The sequence below is a fragment of the Mastacembelus armatus genome, chromosome 9 (assembly GCF_900324485.2).
Source record: "Mastacembelus armatus chromosome 9, fMasArm1.2, whole genome shotgun sequence".
Classification (NCBI taxonomy): Eukaryota; Metazoa; Chordata; class Actinopteri; order Synbranchiformes; family Mastacembelidae; genus Mastacembelus; species Mastacembelus armatus.
Window position 1 is genome coordinate 21,682,755 of NC_046641.1, and position 16,994 is coordinate 21,699,748.

At 41.4% G+C, this 16,994-nt stretch overlaps 2 protein-coding genes across 4 annotated transcripts; one reads left to right on the plus strand and one right to left on the minus strand.

Moving 5' to 3' along the window:
• The first annotated feature begins 85 nt into the window (after window positions 1–85).
• On the plus strand, window positions 86–2,573 carry snap29 (synaptosome associated protein 29). Of its 2 annotated transcripts, none has more exons than XM_026320675.1 (6): window positions 86–189; window positions 827–1,063; window positions 1,196–1,389; window positions 1,555–1,640; window positions 1,720–1,824; window positions 2,112–2,573. In XM_026320675.1, exons 2-6 carry the CDS (start codon window positions 827–829, stop codon window positions 2,270–2,272), a joined length of 783 nt encoding a protein of 260 aa, XP_026176460.1. In that variant the 5' UTR covers window positions 86–189; the 3' UTR covers window positions 2,273–2,573. The 2 variants fall into 2 exon arrangements, with proteins under 2 accessions (XP_026176460.1, XP_026176462.1); XM_026320677.1 differs by lacking the exon at window positions 86–189 and adding an exon at window positions 192–277.
• Window positions 2,574–5,292: 2,719 nt separating this feature from the next.
• LOC113138952 (somatomedin-B and thrombospondin type-1 domain-containing protein) lies at window positions 5,293–16,078 on the minus strand. 2 transcript variants are annotated; one of them, XM_026321845.1, is made up of 5 exons: window positions 15,433–16,078; window positions 9,196–9,381; window positions 8,725–8,815; window positions 6,730–6,888; window positions 5,293–6,581 (listed from the first exon to the last, which is right to left on the minus strand). In XM_026321845.1, exons 1-5 carry the CDS (start codon window positions 15,680–15,682, stop codon window positions 6,476–6,478), a joined length of 792 nt encoding a protein of 263 aa, XP_026177630.1. In that variant the 5' UTR covers window positions 15,683–16,078; the 3' UTR covers window positions 5,293–6,475. The 2 variants fall into 2 exon arrangements, with proteins under 2 accessions (XP_026177630.1, XP_026177631.1); XM_026321846.1 differs by having other exon boundaries at window positions 9,196–9,378; window positions 15,433–16,074.
• Window positions 16,079–16,994: the final 916 nt, after the last annotated feature.

Here is a 16,994-nt window from a genome sequence, read left to right on the forward strand (position 1 = left end):
GGATATTTTCGTTAAGTTAATCAGGGAAAAGCATCATATTTTTTACCGAGTGCCTTCAGCGTCCCCTTATGCGTTTTCTTTGCGCAGGACCAGGCGTACGAACCGTACGTCATTGCGTCATCGAAAGTGATCGGAAGTCGCTCGTAGTCACCTGAGTATCAACAACGCCTTCAGCGCCGACGGTCAAAGGTTTGTCTGTTTTGTTGACGGTGTCTCTGATCCTTACAGTTTTGTTTGGGATATCATCTGTTCTGCGTGGATAAAGCGCCTGCTCTTGGTTTGTAGTTGCTTCTTTAGGAAGCTGGCAGTTCGCGTTTATTAGCTGCTGCTTGACGAGCTAACGCTAGCTAACCAACACCCATTTGCTATTTCTAACGCTAAAAACAGCTTTTCGTAACGTTAGCATTTATTTCTCATGGATACAGTCCAGCGTAGATGATTAGAGTGAAGTGTTTGGTTTAGTGTTCTGAAATTATGAACTGACTAGTTAACAGATAAAGCTGGTAAATGGTAAAGTGGTAAAGATGTAATAGCTGCCCGACTGCTTTGACCAGTCAGTCTAACTCCAAACGCGTTCATTTGCATTGTTGTTAGTTTCTGGCATTTGAGAGACATTTATTTAATCTTTTCTCGGCCAACTAATAGTTTAGTTTTGCTCCCATTTCAAACAAATGTCAAAATTCCATCCAGCTGTTCACAGAAACAAAACTGCTGAGTGTGAAAAATGATTCTGACCTCTTCTCAAAGATGGAGCTTGGGAAATACAATTGGAAAAGTCTGGAAAGGCTAGTAGACCTTAAGATTGTTGTTTGTGTCTGCTCCACAGATGGCCTACCCTAAATCTCACAACCCGTTTGCAGATGACGACGATGAGGAAGAGTTTAAGCCCAAGAGCAGGGGTGTTGAGGACTACCCCAGTGACAGTGGGATGAGCGAAGCAGAGAGGAGGCAGCACTACCTCCAGCAGGAAGTGATGCGTACGGCTCAGTCTGCTGTGGACAGCAGTTATCGCTCCGTCGGTCTAATCTATGAATCGGAGAAGATGGGTGTGGAAACTGCAGAAGTATGTCAGACCTCTCAGCTTTACCCTGGCACACACACACACACACACACACACAATTATTCTGTCTCTGAGAATATGACCACAAAATGATCTTATGCTTTCTCTTGTTCTTCTCTCATTCTTTCTCCACAGGAGCTGGTGCGTCAGGGTGAGGTGCTTAAGAGAACAGACAAGATGTTGGACAACATGGAACAGGACCTGAAGACCAGCCAGAAGCACATTACAAGTATAAAGAGTGTGTGGGGAGGCCTTGTCAATTACTTCAAGGGCAAGCCAGAGACAAAGCCACCACCTGAGCAGCCAAAGACCTACCAGACCAACGAGAGGTAAGGTCCAGTCCGTCAGCATGGATCAAAGCCATATCAGATAAAACTGGTTTAGATAAACAGTAGTATTGTATCTTTTGTCTTTTCTGCACTTCCAGCTACTTGTCATTGATTGTCCTTTACTAAATGGTTAAACATTGTTTTTTTGACTTGTTTGTTTTTCAGATTACAGAATGCCCTGTCCAGCAGCAGGGAATATGAAGATAAGTATCAAGCCAGTCACCCTAATCTAAGAAAGTTGGATACAGGAGGTAAGACCTTTGCACAAGAACTTCAGCATGACACCAGACCACAAAGTGTCCGCCAATATTTTCAAATTCTGTGTTGCAGCATTTGGAGCTGCTGCATCTGCAAATGACAGTTCATCTCTACAGAATGGATACCCTCAGAACAGGCATCTTAGGGAGGCTCACCAGACCCTCGACAATAATTTAGGTAAAAACATTTCGTTTTACATATTTCTCTTTTTATTAAAATTTATAGAACGCAGTGATAAGAAAGGCACAAGGGGTGGCATTCCCACTTTTACTGATATTTTAATGAGAACTCATACACTGAAATAAATATATATCTTGAAAGGTATAGCTGTAAGCTACCAGTGTAGTACAGTATATTATGAGTGAGCTCTAGAATCTTTTTAAAGAAAGAAAAACCTAATTGTATCTCTTCAGGAATTGTCTACCAATTTAACTAATGTCAGATGTTCTTTGGGGATTACATAGATGAGATGTCAGATGGCTTGAAAAGACTCAAGAACCTTGGGCTTGGTCTCCAGTCTGAGATTGAGGACCAGGATGACTCCATTAATTCTCTGCTGAACAAAGTGGACAAGATGGACGTGAAGATCCACAACACAAACCAACAGATTAAAAACCTCAAATAAAACACCTGGACTCACCTTACAGAGACAAAGACATGACGACGTTCTGTCACTCAGCTTCCATCCTGTTCTTTGTCAAATAATGTTTCTTTTTTTCTTTTTTTTTTAATGAGCTGAAGTATTCACATGTCAACTGAAAAGTAACTTTCCACTCATTCCTGTTTCAGATTGATCCATAAATCCAAATTGGCTTAGTTCCTCCCAGCACTGGCTTTTATACACATGATGACATGCTGAATTGTGTCCTATCCACATTTGCGCATTGCCTGTTCATGGCATCTCATTTAAAGTGTGATTCATTTACTTCAGTGGTTTGAAAGAAAGCCTCTATTCTGTGAGTGCATTCAGTATCTTTGTTCAGGTAAAATCAATTTGTTTTCTCCATCAACCTCCATTGTACACATATGACTATAGTGCATTGGTGTTTGCATTGGTTTAGATGGTTCAAGAAAATTGATCTGTTTCTCTGTCAGCAGTTGGTTTCTGGGTCGTGTGACATTCAGTCAAAATAGATAAATGGGTTATAAAGATAAACAACATGTGTCTTAAACTGGAATGTTACGTGTGTTTCATATGTTTTTGGATCTCTCTCCACATATATAAAAACAGTCTAGCTCAAGTCACTTTTGCCTTATACGTATGTATAACAATAGTCTTTTGTTTCTGTACTATGGTCCTGTCATCACTAGTACATTTCGACATGAGATATTTCACATTTTTAAATTCTTCAGTATCAATTAGATTTTTATATTTGAAATACCTTCATCTCTCAGTGCTTTCCCCAGCTTTATATGAATTGTTTATATTGATTGTCTTGAATGCTGCAGAATGTGTTGGTATGAGTTATTGCACAGGATAAATAATGTGAACTAGTTACACGTGAAAATAAAAACTACATACACAAAGAACTTTTTCAATTAGTATAAATCTTATTTGGGATACAAAATAATAGTTGAGCCACATGCAAGATTTAGTAATTAAAACAAGTTTATTCTAACATTATCCTTAACATGAAAATAAATTAGGCTAGATGGTCAAAGTGTTTCATTTTTGTGCTATTTATGTATTTTAATCAAAACTACATACCTAATAAAACATTTACAAGCAATGCTACTGTCTTAAAAGTGGAGCAGGAAGCCAAACGCACCACTAGGTGACACCACAGTTCTGATCTTCTGTAATGGCACCACTCTTCATGACTCCTTAGTTCATATACATCACTACAGGACCACACTGGTTAGTTTTTTAAAGCATGGAAATACAGCAACATTTATTTAAAATAATGTATACAGTTTTTATTATAGGCATGATATTTAACTGGAATGGAAAAGTCTGAACGATTCTGTCTCACAATGATGAATAATGCAGAAAACAAAGACATAAATGATACATTTCTTTCAGTATGGTCACAATAGGATATGATACTGTTTACTATACTGGCGCAGTCAGGCACCAGCTGTGTTGCTGTATGTGGCTCAGCTCCTCATGTCAAGGTGTCTATTCATTATCATTCCTCTGTGTTGGCCCAGCTGCTCCTTCAGAGGCAAGAAGCCCTTATTAAGATGGCTTGCTAATTACAGTACACTCTTCCCTAAAAACACATATAATGCACAACACTGGGGTAATGCATAGCAGCAAGTGGAGGTACCAGTCACTCACACCCCTGGGTCCCTGCATGTCTGGACTAAAAGGTTCTTTTATGTGTTGTATGTTTTATTGATTTGGTCTTATCAGAGCATGGCTTAGTTGAATCTCTCAGAAGCATCAAAACAACCTTTCAAAAAGAGATGTGCAAACAGTGTGATGTGATGGTCAAACTTTGACTGCAGATAAATATGCTGAAGAGGGGAACCTCAGGTTGAGGTAGCACTGCACATCCACAGACACCACTAATAAACGGAAGTCACCTCTGGTTTCATTTTCTTCATGCAGTCCATGGGGGTCGCGAGAGCTTTGAACAGCTGTCTTGTCAAAAACAAACAGTGGTTGTCCTGTGACAAAGGCTGCTGGTGCTGGAATGCCCCCCTTTTCAGCGGGCGTAATCCCAGAACACACTGCTGTCGGACCCCATCAGGCACTGGGCCAGAGACTGGCCTTCCTGCCCTTTGGAAAGCGGGTTAGCAGCAGGAGCAGGGCAGCCAGGGGGTAAAGCCTGCTTCAGCAGGGATGGACTGTCAGGCTGACAGCACTCTATTGCCACTGTTGTAGTAAGAGAAAATAAAGAGTTGTGCTGACAGAGGGAGTTGGGGAGACAGGAGGGAGGGAAGAGGGCAGAGAAACCGGGATGCATAGGAGAGATTAATGGAGGAGGTGAAGTTCTATGAAACACATTAAAGTAGCCAGGAGTATGAATCTCTCTCAAAGTGGAAGTGTTGATTTGTTAGATTGGTAAATGTGCGACAAAATGTCAGTGATGACAACACACAATAGCTTTATAAACATAGAGTTATAACATTAATTAGTATATAAGTCACACAAATGGGAACGCAACCTCGTTTTAAAATTAGGCCCTCAGGTATTCTTTGTCCAGATCACTAAACCAAATACCAGTGAAAGATGAACTTAGACATGATGTAAGTTGCCCAGTGTCTCAGGCCTCATGTTTAGTTTGTCCACACCTTGTATCTGGCAGTTACATCATGAAAACAAACCCCACATTACAGAAGAATGTAGCTCAAGTGCAAAATTATACACATTAGCTGTCATTTTGCTTTCCGTCATCCCATTTGCACCTCAAGTAAAAATGTCAAGAATCCAACAATCTTTGCATTAAGTAACATAAGTTCTGTTTTTGATTATGAGTTGTTGCATGAACACTGAGGGATTCGCTTCACAGTCCTGGGCTCATAGCAGTAATTGCAGAGGGGAGAAGCCAGAAATGTGAATGGTGGTATGTGTACAGAAACTGTCATCTATGCCTAATCAAAATACATTGGTGCAATGACTACCCACATCAAAAAAAATGTGACAAGAGGGTTGGAAATGGCAGTATAACTGTTTATTTTCACTAATGGACAGTGTACAGAGTATGCTGTGGTGCTCTAATAAAATCATCAGCTGTTTTATAATAAATAAACACACAAACACAGACATAAGAGAAAAGAGAAAGTCACAGCTTTTCAAAGAGAAAAGCCCTTTACTGGTACTACACGTCTACTGGAAGGCATACTGAGCCAACTGACTGACTCATGTCTTTAAGTCAAGAAATACAATATCAGTAGAGACAAAGAGAGCAGAGAAGAAAAAGAAGTTCAGATCAAGGAGCTCTAGGGAGTAAAAGGAGGATATTCTGTTAATTACTAAAAAGGGAGTAACGTCACTGTGTGTGATAGTTATAATAGATGATTCCTTGTTGAAATAAACTGGAATGAACTCCCCTGTGAAAGTAATTTCTCAGCAGGGCAGGGAGTGGGAGAAAACATAGCTATGAAGCAATTCCTGCCCTGGACAGCAAGAACCATGATGAAACCTAAATGGCTCTTTTCCCTCTCCACTAATATTAGGTCGAAACAGATGGGACTGATTTCAGCTTTGAGTCACTTTAATCTACTAAAAAACACCTGAGCACCTGAGAATCAACACCTGATATTCATCTTGACTTGTCGGTATAAGTGTTTAGTGGAATTGAAATATTGACAGGACCAAAATTGCAAAACAAAGATATACTAACTGAACGATTCTAGCAACTTGGATGAGTCCATTTTTAGGATTACCAACCAGTAGGTGATTTAAGACTCTTTGGATTGAGGATTAGCCTATTGCTGTTTGGTGTTTAACTGCTGAATACAAATATGTGTATCTATGTCGACACACATATATAACACATAAACAAAAAGTAGAAAATGTATAAAGTAAAACAATATATTTATATATTTATAAAGGATGCATTAACAAATGCACTTGCATTGATGGAGGTAGATAGTAAAGATTTAGAGGTAAAAAGGCATATAGATGATTTGGAGGAGAAAGAGTACATAACATGGCTGAAAAAAGTGAAGTTAAATGCAACTTTCTGTGTGCTTAGTAATAGTGTATACAGTACAAAGTATGAGGTGAAAGGAAAAAGTGGCAGGATGCTGCTGTTCTCCTTGAGTTAGCCCTCCAGTATCTGGATCGGAAGGGTCTGTCTTGGCTGGCAGGGCTCTCCACAGCTATCAGGAGGGAAAGCTTGTCCCTGCATACAGATGTAAGGGTTTGCATGTCGGCTCACACAAAGAGCACAGAGTAGGGGGGACATCTGCAACCCTCAGAAGACGACTCTCGCACCCAGGTGCCGTGACAGCCTGGGACTGAAGCTGCTGCCCAGAAGGTTCTAGGAATAAGAGGACCATTCAATTAGCACAATGTAGGGAAATTATACATATATTACATTTTCATTACATGCCACACAGGCCACCACTGAAGTCCAAACTCTCAGCAGTGTAATGGATGGACAGCTTGCTTATGTTTTGATGGTTTACCCGATGCTCTCTAGACCGTCACCTCCACACCGGTCTGACTTTGACATGGCATCACTCTGACACTCTGCACAGACCAGCCTCTCTCGCACCAGCTGAGCACTCCACAGTTTGAGTTTACAAGCTGCACTGGCCTGTTTGACACGCAGGTTCACACAGTAACTGCAAGCACAAGACATGAGGAGAGAAGACAGGGGGAGAAAATATCAGAAATTATAGAATCAATGTTATTTACATGCATTTCATTCTCAGTATAGAGTCTAAATATAATTGTGATATTGTGAGAACTTAAAAAGATGCTGCTCTCACAGCTTTGTAGCCAAGAGCTCATCATGTAATATTTTGTTCTTTCAACTGAGCTTTGGCATCTTCAATCACTCAGACAGATAAAGACAAAACATGCCCCATTTGAAGGTGATCCAGCTCTTTCACCATCACCTGCACTCTCCTAATATTAACACAGCTCAGCCTGTGCACTGAAAACAACTGGAAACTCTTATTTTTCCTTGATCGCTGTGTTTTCTGGCAGGCACTTTTAAATCATGTACTATTTATTTTGTCTATGAGTCAGTCAGCTGTTTCAAAACACCATCCCCAGTGGGTGGTTTGTCAAAGACAACATGAAGGTTCTGTTTTTTTGTCAGAATTATCTTTGAAGACATTGTCCGCATGTAACCCTGCATGTTATCTATTCTAAAGGTTATGCAATATCATTATCCAGGTCTGATTTGGACTGTTCATGCTTGCATTTTAAACGCTTTGCGGCAAATGGCAAAAAGCAGCAATAAGCAATAAGCATTTTAGGATTTCACTGATTGTGCCACTGTGCTACTGGCCAAGACAACCAGGCATAGGCACTTTTAAGGTTAATGCTAGGCTGTATATGCAGCTTGCAGGGCGACTGGTGTGATCTGCATTGATGATAGTGTTTGTGTTTGTGTATAGGTTATAGTGTGACATGTCATGCTGAAGTGAATGAATGTACAGTATATTTGTGGTAGTGAGGCTTGAGAATGTACAGTGATGAATTGGATCAAAATAAGAACTGCATAACAGCCTCCCACTTCTATGTCAAATATTACTCATTCAGACAGTTTTGCTAAAAACAACTGACTTGTTCTATCACATTTTAGCCCCTTGTTTCCTGGGTCAGTTTACATTCTAGGATAAGTGATCTATCAGGATGTCTGTATGAAATCATCCTAACTCTGTTTTGTCCATGAATGGCTCACATTCATTAGTAATGTGCTTCCAATCCAGTGATGTTTCACAAAGTCAAAACAAAGGTATCAAATGTCTGTTTTAATCAGTGTAAAAGGCTGCGGGTTGTTAGGAAATCAGCCACTATTTTATTCCCTGATCTCTGATTTTTCCAGGTCTGAGAACATCTGCAGTCTGCTTAGATGAAGGATATGCAAGAGGGGTTCACCTATTACATGGATTATGGTTGTGCTATCAGTGAAGGTCAGCCCATGACGCTGATATTCAATGACATAAGCAATTTCAGGGGTCTGTGTGCTATGGCAACTCTGGTGTGTATAATCTATAATCTTTTGGAGCACAAACTGGGGTAAAAGCCAGCACTCTTAGAGAAGCTGAACTGCTGCTCTGTAGTTTGCAGCTGAACCCAAAGACTTTCATGCCAAAATGAATTTTCAGCATCTGAAGGTTTTCTTATATAAAATGATTGCTGGCAAGAAAATAAAGAGTTTTGTCAACCATAGGTAGTAGTTGTTTTTTTTTTTATATAATCAGACATGCTTTTGAATATTGAGCTGGTGAATTTCACACAGATTTCATAGATAGAAATTTTATCTTACAAAATCTAAACCGTAGCAGAGTATTGGACACAAGAGCACGCAACACTCCACAGGGTCAGCTATAATTATTCCCTCTTTGTATCAGCTGCACACGACAGCTCTACAGAGGAAAACAAAGTGGGCTGGCTGGATCAGCAGTCCTGTGTGTTTGTTTACACTCTGGTAATAGAGGCCTTACCTGGCCTTCTCCTCCTTCATCAGCATGTGTGGTCGTCTCCAAGGGTCCTTGAAGTTCCTCTTGAAAGAGTCAGGCAGGATCTTTGCCACCTCTGCAAGTCAGGCATGGGGATACAAATGTGAGAATGAAACAAAGCAACAATAAGTTTACTGCTCTTTGCTGAAGAGCACTTTTTAAATTGCAGAAAGATTAATGAAAGTAACATCCCATGTGTCAAAATGACTCACTGAAACATTTTACTACCACTACTACTATTTTACTGTCACCAGAACTGATGCATTTGAAACAGCACCGGTAGAGACAAGGCTTCAGGGCAGATGTTTGCAGATGTGTTGCTTACAGTAAAGCTGTTACCTTGAGGTGCCCCCAGAGAATGCCGAAGCACCAAATGAATATGTAACAGGATTCAGAGAATCCAGTATCCTGCATGTATGTATAAGTGTGCGCCCATAGAAAAGGTCACGTTCTCACCTTTCGCAGTGTTGCATATGACGTTGTTTCCAAAGCATCCTCGACGTTGTTTGAGGTCAGGACAGGGAACGCCACCGTTTCTAGGGGGAAGAGATACTTGGCGGCTCCTTTCTTTGCTGCCAACTCCACATGGAGATGTGCATGATGACCAGGGACCCCATGATCCCACCACACAATCAATGGCTGCTAGGAAAACAGGAAGATGCAGAGAGAATTTTGGTGAACAAACATGAAGCTAAGGAACAATTCATAATCTAAATATATGAAAAATACAAAGGAAGATAACCAGAAGCTTGTTCTGGTTGCTCTAGTTACCTTCATGGCTTCTCTGTGATGGTTAAGTACATTTTGGTAAGTTAAATTAGTTTCTATTGAGAAGGTCTTAAAGGCATGAGGACAGAATGTAAAAATATTTTAATTAATTTAATTCCAGCTGAAAAAGTGAGCAGCAACATACAGTCAGATATTCTGTAGAGAAGATTTATTTAGACCGTTGGGTGGCAAATGGATCAGCCAAACCCCAGACTCAGGAAGTCTGCAACCCAGGTCATATAAGGGTCTAATTATGCATCCTGTTCTCCCTGTGTTCCCTCTAGTCTACAGCAAACACACACACACACACACACACAAATGCAACATACCACATAAACACTACACCAGCAGCAATCAGGCGTCCTGTTTAGTAGACTGCATTAGCCATCAGGCCGAGGGGAAGCTGTATTAGTTAGATGGCTGCTCTGATCAAAGTCAAGAGTCTCCAGCAGTAATCAAGTCTCATCCAACAGAGAGATTTAATAGTGGCAGACATTTAACAGCCTTAGAGAGGAAGGACACGCTTGGTAAACAAAGAAGGAAAGAGGCAATTAAATACTCACACACAAGCTCATAAATGTAAACAGGTACATTCATACCAGATTCAAAAATTCTGATATTGGGGTGGTGGTTTTGATTTTTTTTTTTCCAGGAAAAAGTTGAATACAATGAGAGCAGGTGCACACAGCTTGAAGCTCTCAGATGTGCTTGGTGAAATTATAGTGCGAGAGAGGATAAATATACCATAACTGAATCTAATCCTCCCACACCATCTAATCTGTCTCACCCACCCCACAGTACAATACTGCAAGTGAATAAGTTTGTCTCTGTGAACGGGAGGAAAAGAGAGAGAGAAAGCTTTCAAGATGCCGCCTGCTCGGTTCATTCCCATGGATTCTGTTGGGGTTTTGAAGGTGGTGGGGGGGGGCTGTCTCAGTGACACAGCCGATCCACAAAGCCACTGTGGAATCTCTGCATTCCTGCACATTAGTGCTGCCCACCTGACACTTGCCTTTCCCAGCTCACCACACATACACACTCACACACACACACACACCAATAACAATTTCTGTCAGATAAACCCACCCACTTGGACTTGTTCCGCCCTCAGTCATCTACCTAAAACACAGACACACGCATTTCCATGTGCAGAGTGACATGAAGTTTCTTGAAAAGAATCAGCCAGCCCAACCATATCAACTTCCCTCTCTTGCCTCCTCCTCCTCTTTCTATCCACACTCCAGTCTCCTCGCCTTTCCTTCCCTTCCCTCTTCGACATCCTCTGACATTCACAGGAGCAGTTTTTGCTTTGCTGTTTTGCTTTCTCATAGTGGGAAAAAAGAAAAGTCTTTACTGTAGAGTGTTTCCAATAAAACTGCAGGGGAAATGGAGCTAATACCCCTGTGGTTGATACCATCACACACACAAACATGCCAGGGGCCTGTTGGGAGGCCTTGGCCTTTTGGCCCCCAGTTGCAAGAGATCAGAACGTAAATACCAGACTGTGGTGGTCCACAGCTCAGTTTCTGGTAGAGCACTGTGACAGTCCCACTTCTCACATGGTCACCCTGCTGACAGTCTGACCCACGGTTCAATTGAACAGTATTTACTACATGACCCGTAGAAGTGAGAAAATAATATATTATAGCTACAGAATCTGGTAAACTGAACACATATTTCAGGTCTGTTCACTATAAGTGACAGGATTTCACATGAACATATACAATTAAAACAGATCACACCACATTCATACAAATCATCTTTGTCACAGCATTTTCGAGGCTTTAAAGGACGATACCTGTAAAAAGGAGGCTTTACATGATGGTTTGAATCTTTACAAATGCAGCTAAAAATGTCACCAAATTGTAAAGACTAATGGGAGTTTATTTGGATGAAGTCAGTATGCGTATTTTTTTTGGCAGTTGGCAGAGCTTTAGACAAATGCCACCAACTGAACCAAACCACTGAATGTGTATCCAACATCAGCACTTTTATCTAACCGACTTTTCAGCCTAGCTCCACTCAGACATGTTACAGTAAGATAATAGTGTACTATCTTGCTTTTCAGATTAGCATTCCTTTCCTTATTCTGCTTTCATTTTAGGGTTTTATAACAAAAGAGCCAATAGACCGTTCTGCCCTAATTTGCTTTGTCTTCTTGTCCCTTTATTACTTTGCCCCACATTGTGCCTTATTCTTTCTCCCCATCTGCCTCCTTTTTTTGGTCCTCTGTTTCACTCTCCCTCCCCCTCCATCTACTATCTGATGGGACCCAGATGTCTAGCTGCTGGAGGACCATTGCCCCTCAAAACCTCCACAATTGCCCCCCCCTCCCACAGAAAGAGCCAGGCCTCGATCCCATCAGACAAGCTTTATAATGTTTGGCAACACAAGGGAGAACCAAAGGCCTGTGAATAGGGGTGAAGGACACAGGACACAGCTCTAATAACAGGTTCACACATACATATTTCCTGTAGACACCTTAAAAACAGGAGCCAAACAACGCAACTAAATATTCATTACAAACACAGCGAAGACAGATTTTCTGTGAAACCTGCAGGTCCTAAGAACCAACACCTCATTACAGCTTATAACAAGACTACAAGTCTCCACCTTTGTGATCCAAGGTAAATGCTAATGTTAGCCAGGTAACAATGCATGCTGGAAGAATGCTGATGTATTGATGCTAATCAGGTTTTTTTAAGTTAAAAGTTAAGGGATCACCAATCGCAGTATGACTCATCCTCTGAGGACCAGACATCTCTGTGCAAAATTTTGTGGCAATCCATCTGATATTTGAAGATAGTTTGGGCTGTTGTATCAGCCAATAGACCAATAAATGGCATAAAGCAATTAAACAGTTACTTCTAATCTATTTCAAAATTGCAACCATTATTGTTATCATGTCTTGCTGATAGTTTCAGTACGTGGATCAGGATAAACTTGAACGCAAACTGCAACAGCTGGCCTGTTTAAAAACACTAACTACGCATAGAGGCTACGGTTAAAGAACGTGTGGGATGCTAAGAAGAAAGAAAGGGAGTGAAGCAAACATTGTGGCATGACAACATTCAGTGCGTTAGAGGAAATGAAGAGGAGCAGAAGTGCCTACAGGAGACAGCTGAATGATGAGCAAAGCCCTACAATATGTCTTCTATGAGAACTACCAGACTCCATCGTAGGAGAGGAGAGGAGCTGCCCTTTCCATCCTCCTTTGGACCAGTTTGATCTCTAGGGTCTGTGAAGAGGAATGAGAAATTGGAGAGCTGCTGTAAAGTGGTCATGGAAATAAGACTACAGGAGACAACTTCTCACTACACTACATAGATATATACAGTATCTTTCATTCAGTGCTTCTTAGGATGTGGTTTGTCATGAAGTGTCAGTTTTTTTGTACCTTCTTAAACAGCCTCTTTCTCCTCTTTCTCCTTTTTGCATTTTAATGTAATTCCCCAAAAATGACTGAAACACAGTGACAATGTCAAGGAAACAGTCAACTCAGAAAAGTATCCAGTACAGGTGCAGATTTCTCTGCATCTTCACCAGTTCATTTGTCCATACGTGCTTAAAATGAGACATCAAAGTTTAACCCAGTCAGCAACGTGTCAAACTCCACGACACCTGACACATCCAGAAATGCCCAGAACATTTTATAAACGAGAACAGCCCAGTAAGTGGGCACAGAACTGCATGGCTCAACCAGTTTAGCTGCTTTACTATAAGGACACCATGTGCTCTACTTTAAGTTGATACTTCAGAACTCAGAGCAATGAAATCAGACGTGTTTCTATTTCTGTGCACAGGAACAATCCTACACGCTGTTTACACACAACAGACATTACTGCCAAATACTTGAGAACAGTATCACACTCTGAAAGGTTTTAAGTGTGTCCAAGTGGTGCAAACAGTCTGGCACACGTTCTGTCTCTCCTCTGGTGTCACCCACCCGTAGCTCTGTGCAACGTGTTGACACAAGTTAATTACAGACTGTGACAGACAGTACACAGGCAGACTCCTTGATGTGTTACAGAGCTACATCATCAGGATTGTGATAAAGCCTGAGTGTAATGTGGGTGAGAAAATATCACGGTGCTTTGATGGAACGGAGCCAAGCTGAAAGACTCTGTGTTTCTACTGTAAAGATGCTCAGGTTGCACAGGGAGGAAGCCACGGTGTTGCAGTGCTCACCGATCCATACAGGGTTGAAAGGTCAGTGACATGGTTGACATCTTTCTCTCTTTCAGATGTAGAATTTAAAATTATCATAAGCCTCATCACATGACTATACAAGAGACATGTCAGTTGTTTTGTAAAGTATTCAGGCCAACCTGTAACGCCTCAATCACACCATCATATGATTCTGCTTTGTGACACATTACATAGAGCACATGTGCTCTGCTGTGCTAGAAAGCCTTCACACTTCAGTGAACCCATGCACATGGCAGCCTCTATGGGACCAGCTGCTGTTAAACAGTACAGCGATGACTCAAACTCTGACCTGAGGTGCTTTCCTGTGCTTATTCTATTAAGTTACAGTTTGACACACTCAGGATGGATCAAGTGATGCCTGGATTCCCCTCAGCTGGTTGCTGGAAGGTAAATCCTGTCCCTGCTTGCCTCTTTGTCTGATTTGTGGATTAAAAAACATAAATTGAGGCTTGGTTCTGAAGTATTTCTTCTAATGTGCAGAAGGATTTTGTTACTAAACCCATTGTTCGTGCTGAAAAAAACCTCACTGCACCAAAAGCACTTTTAGAGCAACATTTTGAAGTATTTCAAATATTAAATCGTCACAGTATTTGATGAATTTACACATTTTTAAAGTGCTATACTAATATTTCTGAATGCTTTATCAGATTTAACTGCCAAGATGTTACATGTAATTAATATACAGTTGAACATGCACCATCTGACTTGATTACAGTATCCCTAAGTTGTAAAAATGCTTCTGAATGTAGTGAAACTGAAGTAGTCCAGCATGCTGCAGTTGAACAGTGATTAACAGGTGGTTCAGCTATTTTCACAGTGAGGTCTAACAGTGTGTATTACTGCTTCCATCACTGTATTATTAAGTAAGCAGGCAGCCTACTCACATCACTGCACAGATACAGCACTCAAACAGCACATTCACAAAATTCTCTAAAGAGGGGGCTCACTTAAAGGACCGTGACCAGGTGCTTGTTAGGATGCACTGAAGACAAGAGTCAGACTGAGAGCATCTACAGTATATACAGAAAATAAATCTTCATCTTCAGCTTGAGATGTTTCAGCATGCTGTAGAGCTGCCTCGGGTTACAGGTCGGACTCTGTCCTGCCTGTCACATCTCAGACACAGCTCTACTGTAATCCTGACCATCTTAGGCAGTCTGTTCCCATGGTGTCCATTCCCTCATTTTTCCTTTTATAGCAGCAGCCATGAGGATGAGGGAAGAGGTTACCCAAACTCACATTCAACAAATCTGTGAACAGTTAACCTCAGTGACATGATTCAAAGTGCAGGGGGAAAACAGCCAGAGGGTTGCATATCAGAGGACTACTCAGTTCACTTTCCAACAACTTTTTGGTCAGGTTTTGCAATGTGAAGCTTTGATGTGAAGGTCAAGGGTCAACCTTATAAACCTAAAAACACACACATACACGCTGTTGTTGAAACATACAAGACCACAGTTACCCCTCCTAGTCACCTCTGGCTGGTTAAAACAAACAAGCAGCCATAATGGGTGCACAGAGGCAGCTATGTGTAATATGTCTCACTATGTGTCACCTCAGTGCCAGCTCTAACTGGATAACAATGAACAACAGGGACAGGACACAGCTGGAAAATTGTTTATTTCACCCAGAGTTTGAGCCTTCAAGCCTCATAAGCACCATGACCAAGATGTCTGAGATGCATTTTAGTGACTTTAGAGAGAAGAAGCAACTCACCAGATACTTGGCACACACGCTGATAGTCCTCGCAGCAGTCTCTGGTTTTCTGGCAGTAGACATCACAGTAGCACACTGTTTTTCTCTTGGTGTACTCAAAACATTCGTTATTCCGGCCGGTGCAGCAGTTTGGACTCTCCCGCTCCCTGCAGCCCGCTTCAGCCTGAGGAACAATCTCCCCGCAGAAAAACGCAAAATATCCACAAATGACAAACCCAAGACGCGCTGAGCTCCATCCGTGCGCTCCCATGACAGACAACCTCTCTGTACTGCACACACACACACACACACACGCACACTCGGCTGGTGTATGCTTCACTTTGGATGGTGTTTAAAACTGAAAGACACAGATGGTGTTTTCTATAGAAAATCCAAATACAACATGGTCCTATTTACAAAGAAGACGAAGTAACTTCTGCATTCACACCTACACGAACAACCGAGGCGTAAAAGTGGAACCTGTGCGCACCAGTTCTCCTCTATCCGTCTGTCGAACACCGCCCCTCGGAGCTACTGTTGGTTATTTGGAAAGATCTGGAGTGCCAGTCTCTCTCTTGCTGTTCTTTTCGCTCCCTCTGTCTTGCTTGCGAAATATGTCAAAACAAATGAGTGCTATGACGGAATGTATTCTCCGTTGGGCCACTGCAGCTGCCAAGTTACAAATGAGAAAGTGGCAAAGGCAGACAAAACAAACCAAATAAGCTTATTTAGACAGACTTCCACGGTTGCACCAAAGCTGGAACCAAAAAACATTTCAAGGAATCCAAAACTAACAAAGAGGAGGAAATTGCATTTCATGTTTTTTCCATTGCAATATCTGTAAAGAGCATCTAAAACCATCCAGATCAGTTTTAGCTCCCAATCAGAAAATCACATTCAGCACCACGGACAGCGGTGCAGCGACTTTATATCACGATAATCAGTAAATAAAATAAAATTCAATCAGGAACCACTGCGGAAAGTGATGACGTCCTTTCTGTGCTGCGGCAACAAAATGACCAGCAGCAACAACCCTAGTGAAAGAGAGACTGGAGAACAATGACATTACTTACCCTTCACTGGCTCTGAGTGAATGGAGAAACTGAGCAATGGGGGATACTGTAAAAACGAGCTCAAGACGAGCTCTGTTACTGTGGTAGAGAAGGAGTCAAATAAACCTTCATAGGTTAGTGAGAAAATACACCATTAAAAGTATTGTAAACATTTGTACTATATTTCTAAGCTGTGTTCCATACATGAATGCATCATAAGGATTATTTGGTCCATTTAGAGGCTTGTTGCTTATTTAAAAGATGAACTTGTGTGCCCAGTAACTAACATATACTGTAGATAGTGGGATATAGGGCAGTTCAAATCCATATTTCTGTTACATGAATGTGTTTTTATTCTTTATGACTTTTCTCCAAATTTCCCTCATGAATTACTGGACATCAAAGCCTCAACACTGGTGACCAGGGTGTCCAGGGTGTACCCCTGCCTCTCACCCAAAGAGAGCTGGGATAGGCTCCAGCAGATCCCTGTGACCCTGGTTAAGAAATAAGTGGGTATAGAAAATGGATGGA